General features: G+C 33.8%; 1 protein-coding gene across 1 annotated transcript in view; it reads left to right on the plus strand.

Annotated features, from left to right (window-relative positions):
* sptbn1 (spectrin, beta, non-erythrocytic 1) overlaps positions 1–12,022 on the plus strand; it is a 115,636-nt gene that overhangs the window by 77,443 nt on the left and 26,171 nt on the right. The window contains exons 12-19 of the mRNA XM_016446292.1: positions 457–759; positions 2,072–2,225; positions 4,864–5,734; positions 7,029–7,166; positions 8,090–8,846; positions 9,844–10,046; positions 10,134–10,224; positions 11,094–11,240. Of these exons, the coding sequence (XP_016301778.1) occupies positions 457–759; positions 2,072–2,225; positions 4,864–5,734; positions 7,029–7,166; positions 8,090–8,846; positions 9,844–10,046; positions 10,134–10,224; positions 11,094–11,240 (2,664 nt within the window). The remainder of the gene's footprint in view (positions 1–456; positions 760–2,071; positions 2,226–4,863; positions 5,735–7,028; positions 7,167–8,089; positions 8,847–9,843; positions 10,047–10,133; positions 10,225–11,093; positions 11,241–12,022) is intronic.

The following is a 12,022-nucleotide window of genomic DNA, read 5'->3' on the forward strand; positions in this document are numbered from 1 at the left end:
CACACATTTAAGAAAAATATGTTATGTTTATATCTTAAATATATTTATATATAATGTCAATTATATGAATATAAATATATACATGTAAATACATGTGCACAGTATACACGCATATATTATGCAAACAAAAACTTTTATTTTGGAAGCAATTAATCGCGATTAATCATTTGACAGCACTAAAAAAAAAAACAGAAACCACAGAAAAAAATCCCATAACAATCTTAAAAGAAAGAAAAAAAAATATTTTTAATATTAATGTTTTTGTACTTAAAAAAATAAAAAAATAAATAATAATAAAATAATTTGCCATCTCTGAAAATCAAAAAAAAAAAACTAAAACTAAAAGCAAAAACAAATGTGCAATAATGAATTGCAAGTTGTAGCAGGTTAAAACTAGTAAAACAGTCATTTCTTTCCCATACTTATTTTCTTAACTTTCCCATTTCTTTTCTGCAGGACAATTTCGGATTTGACCTCCAGGCGGTCGAGGCAGCTACCAAAAAACACGAAGCCATCGAGACGGACATCTCGGCATACGAGGAGCGCGTGCTGGCGGTGGTGGCCGTGGCCAGAGAGCTGGAGACAGAGAACTACCACGACATCAAGCGCATCGCCGCGCGCAAAGACAACGTGCTGCGTCTGTGGGAGTATCTGCTGGAGCTGCTCAAAGCGCGCAGACAGCGGCTGGAGATGAACCTCGGCCTGCAGCGCGTCTTCCAGGAGATGCTCTACATCATGGACTGGATGGACGAGATGAAGGTGAGCGAGGAAGACGAGGAGTGGGAGTTGGACGGGTTAGAAGTGAGATGCAGTGTAGCGCTCAGTGAGATGAACATTAAAAATAGATTCTAGCAATAGAAGTAGGTAAAAATTGTTCAGCTAAACTTTTAATAGATAGTAATAATTGGATCATATTTGAAGATATTATGATTATTTGCTTTAAGATTATGGTACAAAAGATTGACTTTACGCTCTATATGTTTGGGGTCCTATAGACACAGTTCTGTATTCGCAATAAAAATAATCATTTTGAAATTAATGTATTATTTTCCATCAATATATTTTTACATTTTTATAATAGGTTACTCAGACCTATTAAAATCTTAATGCTTTTGCCATTTTTATTTTTTGTAAATATTTCAGCTTCCTATTTAGGTTTAATTTACTTTCATTTCAGTTTTAGTCATTTTAGTGCTTCAACTTATTTAATTTCAGTTAGTTGTTATTTCAGTAAAGGTAGCATTTTTAATTTTCTATTTTTTTTTCTGTTTCAGGCTTATTTCAGTTAACAAAAACAACTTTTAATAGTTTTAGTTTCAGTTTGAGGTTTAGTTAACAATAAAAGCACTGCCTGACATACACATTGAATCATGAGGGTTATTATAATTAACTAAAACTAAAACCATAAAATGTTTTTTGTTACTTGAAATAAAATACTTTAACTGAAAAAAAAATTATTAAAAACAAACCTTAAACTTTTTTTATTTCTGCTAAGCTGCCAAGACCTCATTTCTCATTTTTATTTAGTCTATTTTGATGCGCTAAAATAACCAAAACTAAAACTGAAATAAAAATGGGAAAAAATGACAAAAACACAAAACTGTAAAATTTAAATTAAAATAAAATAAATATAAAACTTAAATAGAAACTATAAAATTTTGTATACAAAATATAAACTATAAAAATAAAAAAATATAAAAATAAAAACATTCAAAATATAAAAAACTATAGTAGTATCTCAATGATACTAAAATAACACTGACACCAACAAACTATACATTTTTATAACTTGCTCCTTTAACCTATTAAAATCCCGTATTATTGAATTTTTAACCTATGTTATTGCATATTTCATAATGTTTAGAACATAACATGATGGCAAAACTTTTTAATTTTACATTTATTCATTAAGCAGATGCTTTTATCCAAAGCGACTTACAAATGAGGAACATCACAAGCAATGTATCATTAGAGCCAAGCTTCAGTACAAGCTAGATTCCTGCATTAGCTTCAAAGCCAAGTGAATGCTGATCTAAATGATGTGGTTGTGAGTTTCTCCTGTCCTCCACAGATGCTGCTGCTGTCTCAGGATTACGGGAAGCATTTGCTGGGAGTGGAGGATCTGCTGCAGAAGCACGCTCTGGTGGAGGCCGACATCGGCATACAGGCCGACCGCGTCAAAGCCGTCAACGCCAACGCACAGAAGCTTGCCGTGGATGAGGAGGGTAAGAAGAGCTCTCTGTTCACCGCTTTTCACATCCTTACTCTTCATTTAATCAGAAACTGACTTTAGTCTGCCAATCAGAAGTTATTTCTGGATAATATTCATAGCAAAGAATCCATTCTTTCAGAATGACAATGAAAATATAAAATAGGGAGACCAAGTTCTATGAGTTTATGATTCCAGCAGGTTCAGATTCAGTTTCAGAGCCGTTTTTCATTCGGAGGAAACATGCAGAGCTGTTCCAGACTGGGTTTTGCGAGGTTCCCACGTTCATGGAGAACCTGGAACTAACAGGGAGTTTTAAAACTGTGATTTGCAGGCCAGGGAAAGTCAAGGAAATATAATAAATTGAAAATGGAAAAGTCATGAACATTTTATAGTGAATATAAATTTCTCTGGTTATGCTATAAAGGAAGTCAAAACCTTCTTTGTGTGCACACATATATAAAATATATAATTGTTTACATTTCTGAATTCCAAGATTAGTACCTGACATCAGCTTTAATATATTATTATAATATTTATTAATATTTTGTATTAGCTTTTATTTTTATATATCTTCTATATCTTCTATATTTTATAACTTTTTTCTATTTATTTATTTAAAACAGTTTATATTTTAATATTTATTATAAATTACGTTATTACTTATACATTTTTATTATTATTATTCATACTATTTTATTTATTATTATTATTATTATATGAAAACAACAACACTAAATTAGCATTTTTTTTAATTTACATTTTCATCTGTATTTGTCTGCATTTTTATTAGGTTTTTTATATTTCTATTTAGCTTCATTTTATTTGTTGTTTCAGTTTTAGTAATTTTAGTACTTCAACTTATTTTATTTAAGTTAGTTGCCAAGGCAACATGTCTAATTTTCATTTAAATATTCATATCTAATTTCTCTGTTTTATTTCATTTCAGCTTTATTTCAATTAACAAAAACCATTTTTAATAGTTTTAGTTTCAGTTTTCATTTTTAGTTAACAATAATAACACTGCCTGACATAAACATCTCATACGGAAATGTAATATATAGGGATGCACCGATACCACTTTTTCCAGTACTAGCCCGATACCGATACTTTTATTTTTGGTACTTGCCGATACCAATGCCGATACCGATATTTTTATTGCATTTCTACATTTTTTAAATATTGGGTACAGAAACCAAAAGGGTATGTATAATGTTAGTTGGTTAACTTCATTTATCAAATAGATACAGTCAAACCAAAATTTATTCAGACACCTTCAACATTTCTCACATTATCACAGTTTATTCGCTATAGTTTAGAAAATGGTAATAAAATATGACAAGAACTCAGAGTTACACTGTGTCAGAACAAATTCAGCTTGATAATGTTAGATAGCTTTGATAGAAAGGTATGTAATAGATTACAATCAACCAAAATAATTCAGACAGCTGTTAGTATGACAGTATTATTTACACAACTATGAACACTTCGTCGGGCAACCCTTAGCCTTAATGACAGCCTGTAGTCTCCTGGGCATGCTGTCACCCAGCTTCATGCAAACCTCAACTTCAGTTTTTTTCCAGACAAGCTCTGAATAATTTTTGGACCCAAATTTATATAATTTTTACTGGTAGTCCACTGTATGAAGAATTTTTGGGCATGATGTGTCACAGTTTACTTTATTTTGCTATCCTCGCTTACATAAATGAATTTGTATGGGCTACATAAATATGGTTTCATATATGTCTATATATTTCATATATCTAAATTTAGTGTTGCTGAAAAGCGACTTATACACATATATTACATTAGCGTATGAGATGGAATCATCCCCAGAAAGCTCTATTAAATAAGTTTAAAAATACTTAAGCAATGCTGCAGTTGTCATGGAAATTCATTGGTCAAAAAGGATTGGAGTCCTTTTTCCAAAAGCATATGGAGTTGTTATTCAACAAAGTCACTGTACATAATAATAATGAACCAGCTTGTGAAGAAAAGTTTATCTATTTCCCTATAAAAAAAATTGGTGTAGTTTTTACCCAGAAATTGCAGGTAAATTTCACAAAGAAACGGCATTAAACACATTAAATTGTGAAATTTTAGAAAGCCTGAAAGAGTATTTTCATACATTATACTCCAGTGATGTTTTATTCACATGTTCAAAAAATGTGACCCTGGACCACAAAACCTCTTTCTTAAGTGTCAATTTTTCAAAATTGAGATTTATACATCATCTGAAAGCTGAATAAATAAGCTTTCCATTGATGTATGGTTTGTTATGATAGGACAATATTTGGTCGAGATGCAACTATTTGAAAATCTAGGCCCTGAGGGTGCAAAAAAATCTAAATATTGAGAAAATCGCCTTTAAAGTTGTCCAAATGAAGTCCTTAGCAAAGCATATTACTAATCAAAAATTAAGTTTTGATATATTTATGGTAGGAAATTTACTAAATATCTTCATGGAACATGATCTTTACTTAATATCCTAATGATTTTTGGCATAAAAGAAAAATCTTTAATTTTGACCCATACAATGTATTGTTGGCTATTGCTACAAATATGCTCTAGGGTCACAAATAATTTTTTACAATATATTTGTCTATTGTTTCTTGCTGCTTTAATGTTTTCTATCTTCTCCCCATCCGATGCAGGTTACAAACCTTGTGACCCTCAGGTCATCCGTGACCGCGTGGCCCACATGGAGTTCTGCTACCAGGAACTGACCCAGCTGGCAGCGGAGCGTCGCGCCCGTCTGGAAGAGTCCCGCCGCCTGTGGAAGTTCTTCTGGGAGATGGCGGAGGAGGAGGGCTGGATTCGCGAGAAAGAGCAGATCCTGTCCTCGGACGACTGCGGTAAGGATCTGACGGGTGCCGTGCGTCTGTTGAGTCAACACCGCGCTCTCGAAGACGAAATGAGTGGCCGCGCCGGTCACCTCCAGCACACGGTGCGCGAAGGTCAAGCGATGGCTGATGCTGGGCACTTCGGCGAAGCCAAGATTCGCGAACGTATCGCGGATGTCCAAGCCCAATGGGCCGCTCTGGAGCAACTGGCTGCGGTGAGGAAAAAGCGCTTAGAAGAGGCTTGCAGCCTTCATCAGTTCCAAGCCGACGCGGACGACGTCGACGCCTGGACTTTGGACGAGCTTCGGATCGTCTCCACCGCTGACGTCGGCCACGATGAATTTTCCACTCAAGCTTTGGTCAAGAAACACAAAGACGCGTCGGCAGAGGTTGCTAGTTATCGCCCGGTGATCGACGCCCTTCACGAACAGGCCCAATCCCTGCCTCCCGAACAGGCCCAGGCTGCCAACGTCAGCGAACGGCTAGCGGGCATCGAGGAACGCTATAAGGAGGTTTCAGAGCTGTCCAGGATTAAGAAACAGGCCCTGCAGGATGCCCTGGCGCTCTATAAGATGTTCAGCGAGGCGAACGCGTGTGAGCTCTGGATCGACGAGAAGGAGCTGTGGCTCAACAGCATGGAGATCCCAGAGAAACTGGAGGACCTCGAGGTCATTCAACACAGGTGAGAGGTCAAGTCTGGATATTTGTGGTCATATTTATGCCATGCATTTTGCAGTAATTTTGCGGGTATGTTTTGTGCCATTACTTGATTTGCATCATTTTTAAATGTTTGATGCTGGCTTGAGAAAACCAAGCCAGACAGCTTAAAGTAGTTTAAAAAGCTTGACCTTTGAAGTAGTTTTAAGTTTGAAGAAGTTTTAAAAGTTAAAGTTTTAAATGTGTAGTTTTAAAAGTTTAAAGCAGTTTTAAATTTGAAGTATTTTTTTAAAGCAGTCTTACGTTTGAAGTAGTTTTAAATGTTCAAGGTTTGAAGGATTTTTAATTTTGAAGAAGTTTTAAAAGAGTTTAAAAAGTCTGAATTTTGAAGTATTTTTAAAAACTTTAATTTTAAAGCAGTTTTACGTTTGAAGGAGTTTTAAAAGCCTGAATTATGAAGCATCTTTAAAAACTTGAATTTTAAAGAAGTTTTAAGTTTGGAGCAGTTTTAAATTTGAAGTATTTTTAAAAAACTTGAATTTTAAAGCAGTTTTAAGTTTGAAGGAGTTTTAAAAGCCTGAATTATGAAGCATTTTTAAAACTTTAATTTGAAAGAAGTTTGAAGTAGTTTTAAATGTTCAAGGTTTGAAAGAATTTTAAGTTTGAAGAAGTTTTAAAATTTCAAGTTTTGATGAAGTTTTAAATTTGTAGTTTTAAAAGTTTAAAGCAGTTTGAAATTTGAAGCATTTTTAAAAACTTTAATTTTAAAGCAGATTTAAGTTTAAAGTAGTTTTAAATGTTCAAGGTTTGAAAGAGTTTAACGTTTAAATAAGTTTTAATAGTTTAAAGCAGTTTGAAGTTTGAAGTATTTAAAAAAAAAACTTTAATTTTAAAGCAGTTTTAAGTTTGAAGTAGTTTTAAATGTTCAAAGCAGTTTGAAGTTTGAAATAAGTTTAAATATGTGCATTTTGAAGCAGTTTGGCAGATGTAGCTCGAAAGCTCTAGGATGAGTTAGAAACGTTTCTCTTAACAGTAATAAGTTTAAGTAGTTGATCAGAATTTTGGCTTTCTCAAGCCAATATAATTCGGAGCATTTACTGCCGTAGCTGTTCATGCAGTGTCACGCCGCTGGAGAACAGCAGTACAAATGAACGTCTGAATCTTCTCTGTGGTCGATAACAGATTGAACTCACTCTAATGTGGTCACACATCACATTCTCAATTTCTCAAGGACAAATTAGCCCTTATTGTAAAACATTATTCTTCAGAACTGCTGTTCTTGATGATTGTGTGGTGAAAATGTTTTGATTACCCTCCAGGTTTGAGAGTCTGGAGCCTGAAATGAATAACCAGGCCTCATGCGTGGCTGTTGTCAATCAGATCGCCAGGCAGCTGATCCACAGCGGACACCCGAGTGAGAAAGACATCAAAGCCCAACAAGACAAACTCAACACCAGGCAAGTCATAGCATTCTGTGTTGGTGCCAAATGTATTTTTAAGTTCTGTGTAGAAAGTATATTCACTTTCAACCATCGTTTTGGTAATTGTACATATTGCAATTTCAATTTAAAATCCATATTGCAAGTATTTAAGAAAAATTGTACTGTAATTTTACTGTAATTTATTTTAAATTATATTACTTTTTTTTTACTTTACTCTTAATTTCTTTATTTTCAAACCATCTTTGATAATTGCACTAAGCCATATTGTGAATTTGGTCAATTAAATAAAAATATTCAACAAAATTATTAATATTACTATTGTAATATTTCACTGTAAATAAAAAAATCTAATGTATAAGAAAAATAATGAAATAATAATAATGATTTTATTTTTGAATTACAATACTAATATTTTTTACCATCTTAATTCATTTTCTAATCCTATTTTTGATAATGGCACTAAGACATTGCAATTTTGGTTTCCTAAATAAATATAAAAAAAAAAAATTATGTAAATAAAAAACAAAATAAGAAATATTACTATTGTAATATTTCACTGTAAAATAAACAAATGAAGCATTTAAATATAATAATAATAGTTTTATTTTAAATTACAATACTAATATTTTTTGCCAGTCTCAATTTCTTCATTTTCAAACCATCTTTTTGATTATTGCATTTAGCCATATTGCGATTTTGTTTTTATTTCAATGAATCGTACATTTGATCAGTTATCTGTGTTTCCTGGAAGTTGAATCTATGACCTTGGCATTTCCAGCTCCTTTCTCTACTCATTGAACACAACTTAACTAGCTTAACCATCCGAGCATGCTGGTCAACTCCCTTCAATAGATGCATTGAGCATGTGTAAACTAGCACTTAACCAGTCTGAACCAGCTGGTTCCAGCGTAAAACTACAACCTGATGCTCATCCGCAGGTGGAGTCAGTTCCGCGACCTGGTGGACCAGAAGAAAGAGTCCCTGAACTCGGCCTTGGGCGTGCAGAACTACCACCTCGACTGTAACGAGACCAAATCCTGGATCCGTGAGAAGACCAAAGTCATCGAGTCCACCCAGGAGCTGGGCAACGACCTGACGGGCGTAATGGCCCTCCAGCGCAAGCTCACCGGCATGGAGCGCGATCTGGCCGCCATCGAAGCCAAACTGGGCGACCTCCACGGCGAGGCGGAGCGCTTGGCCGGCGAACATCCCGACCAGGCCAAAGCCATCACGGGACGGCTGGCCGAGATCACCGCCGTCTGGGAGGAGATGAAAGAAACCCTACGAAACCGTGAGGCGTCTCTCGGGGAAGCCAGCAAGCTGCAGCAGTTCCTCCGAGAGCTGGACGATTTCCAGTCCTGGCTTTCCCGCACGCAGACGGCCATCGCGTCCGAAGACATGCCCAACACGCTAGCCGAGGCCGAGAAGCTTCTGACCCAACACGAAGGCATCAAGAACGAGATTAACAACTACGAAGAGGACTACCAGAAGATGAGGGACATGGGCGAGATGGTGACGCAGGGACAAACGGACGCTCAGTACATGTTCCTGAGACAGAGGCTCCAGGCTCTGGATACCGGATGGAATGAGCTTCATAAGATGTGGGAGAACCGGCAGAACCTTCTATCGCAGTCTCACGCCTATCAGATCTTCCTCAGAGACACCAAACAAGCCGAGGCCTTCCTCAACAACCAGGTAAGTTGGTTGAACACCAGTGTACTCCTGAAAATAAAGGCTCTTTATAGGCGTTGATGGTTCCATGAAGAACCTTTAACTTCCAAGATTCTTTATGGTTGAAAAAGATTCTTTAGATTATTAAAATCTTCTTCACATTAAGAAAAAGAATGGTTCTTTTATGTTTTATGGTTCACTGAAAGGTTCTTTGGGAAACCCAAAAATGGTTCTTCTATGGCATTGCTGCAAACAAAATAAGAAATATTGCTATTGTAATTAAAATTTTACTATTGTAAAATTAAAATGTAGTATTTAAGAAAAAATATATTTTAAATGACAATATTAATATTTTTTGTCTCTTAATTTTTTCATTTTCAACCATTTTTATGATAATTGCACTAATCCATATTGCGATTTTTGGTTGACTAAATAAAAATATTAAACAAAATAAGACATTTTACTATCATAATATTTTACAATAAAATTTAAAAATGGAGTATTTAATAATAATAATAGTAATAATAGTATTTAAAATTACAATACTAATTTTTACTTTTTTTAATAATTACACATATTTTGATTTTGTTTTACTAAATAAAATTGTTTAAAAAAATAAGACATTTTATTATAAATAAACTTTGACTTTGACTATTAATTAAATATTTCACAGTAAAATAAAAAATCAAGTATTTAAGAAAAATAATAAATATATTTTATATTAATATTACTTTTCTAATATTTTTTATCTCACTTAATAAACTAATATTTTTTTCATCTCTTAATTTCTTCATTTTCAAATGTTAAACAAAAAAATAAATTTTGCTATTGTAATATTTCACTGTAAACAAATAAAAATAATCATCATCATTTTATTTTAAATTACAATACATTTTTTTTTTTTTTTGGCTTATTAAAAAGTGCTTCACACTATTTGAAAATGGTTCTTTTAAGAACTGTTCACTAAAAGGTTCTTTTATGGCATCGCTATCTGAGTGATTTATTCTATGTCTTTCTGCAGGAGTATGTTCTGGCTCATACCGAGATGCCCACCACCCTTGAAGGAGCAGAAGCTGCTATTAAGAAACAGGAGGACTTTATGACCACCATGGATGCGAATGAGGACAAGATCAACAGTGTGGTGGAGGCCGGGAGGAGACTGGCCAGTGACGGAAACATCAATGCTGACCGCATCCAGGAGAAAGCAGCCTCCATCGATGACCGGTAACAAAACACATGCACTTAAACAAGTCAAAGTGAACAGGATAATAGACAAAAGGGTCTGGCTGACCTTCGACCTTTAACCTGCAGGCATAAGAAGAACCGTGAGGCGGCCGTGGAGCTGCTCATGAGGCTGAAGGACAACAGAGACCTGCAGAAGTTCTTGCAGGACTGCCAGGAGGTGAGCGGACCCTGTTGTTTTAGTATCTTTAGGAAACTATTATAGTTTTTATTCATATTTAGAATTTGGAGTTTTTATTTATTTATTTTTATTTTTATTTTAGTTAAGGGTTTAGTAATTTTTTGTGTGTTTTTGCCATTTTTATTATTTTTGTGTATGTCTGTATTGTTTTTATTATTTTCAGTTTTAGTTATTTTAGTACATCAAGTTAAACTAAATTAAAACGAGAAATGTTGTGAGTTGTGATACATGAAATAAAAAAAAATCAGTTAAGGTTTTTTATATTTTAAATTGATTTTTTTTATGTTTAATTGGCAACTAACTGTATTAATTTTTTTTTAATATTTCATTTCAGTTAACATTCATTTTAACACTTTTTATGATATTAGTTTCAGTTTTAGTTAACTATAACAGATGTTATTATAGTTTTTATTAATTTTTTAAATCTTTTTATATATATATATATATATATATATATACAGTATATATATGTTGCCAAACGATTATTGACGATTTATTATGTATATATAAATACATGCACATGCATGTATATATTTAAGAAATATTTACATGTATGTGTATGTATATATATATATATATATATGTATATGTTCATATATGATTTATATTATACATAAATATAAGTACATATTGCATATATTTCTTGAATACATACATGTATGTGTGTGTATTTATACATATAAATATACACAGTAATAACAATTTATTTTATTTCTGTTAGCATGTATTTATTTCAAGTAACAATTTTTTTATGGTTTTAGTTTCAGTTTTAGTTTTATGTGCTGAAAAATAAGGCAAATCCAATAGAAATACATCTTAGCTTGACTGTTTTTGCGTCCTCTGCTCAGCTGTCCCTGTGGATCAATGAGAAGATGCTGACAGCACAGGACATGTCCTACGATGAAGCTCGCAACCTGCACAGCAAATGGCTCAAACACCAGGCCTTCATGGCCGAACTGCAGTCCAACAAAGAATGGCTGGACAAAATCGAGAAGGTCAGTTATTACTACACTTAACATAAAAGTGCTCAAGTTACAAGTCTTGAAAATGTGCTGGTTTTTATGTTTTTGTGCATTTATCTCACAGAGCCTCACAGACTAAATCTAAGCATCTCTTCTTAGATATTCTGTTTTTGCCTGAAATACCGAAAATGAAATAAGTAATCAAGTGCTTTACCAGACAGAATCTATGATCCTTCTTTGAAAACATTATGCATTCATTAATTCTGTATCTCTTCTGTATTATTCATCTTGCAGTGCAAAGTATTGCGTGTTAAAGCATTAATATTTAGACAGTATGCCATATTTATTATTATTGGTTTGCGAGATATAAAATCAGAATTGCGAGAAAGTAAGTCAGAATTATGAGTTTACATATCACAATTTCAAGTTTATATCTCACAAGTAGGGATGTAACGATTAACCGCGAGCCGGTTGAAAATCGATTCAAATATGTGACGATTCAAATCGGTTGAGATGCTAAACAAATCGCGATTCAATTAGGGGTAGGAGTTTATATGAATCCAATTTTAGAAAAGTATAGATGGTATTTTTTCTTTTCCTCTTGGCTCTGTATAATGCATATTAAAGTTCATAAGTGCAGCGCTGCTTTGTTTACAGCGGTAACCAAGAAAACGCTTTAAGCGCCACCTGCTGGCAGAGAGTGCATCTGCGTCTCATTCAGCTCGTCTGCGGTTTCGGTTTCATGCAGATATATTTTATGCATAGTTTCACAAAACTGAAGTCAAATCATTCTGTTTTTGCTTCAAATTTCGAAA

This window comes from Sinocyclocheilus anshuiensis, unplaced genomic scaffold, assembly GCF_001515605.1.
Source record: "Sinocyclocheilus anshuiensis isolate Anshui unplaced genomic scaffold, SAMN03320099.WGS_v1.1 scaffold147, whole genome shotgun sequence".
Taxonomy (NCBI): Eukaryota; Metazoa; Chordata; class Actinopteri; order Cypriniformes; family Cyprinidae; genus Sinocyclocheilus; species Sinocyclocheilus anshuiensis.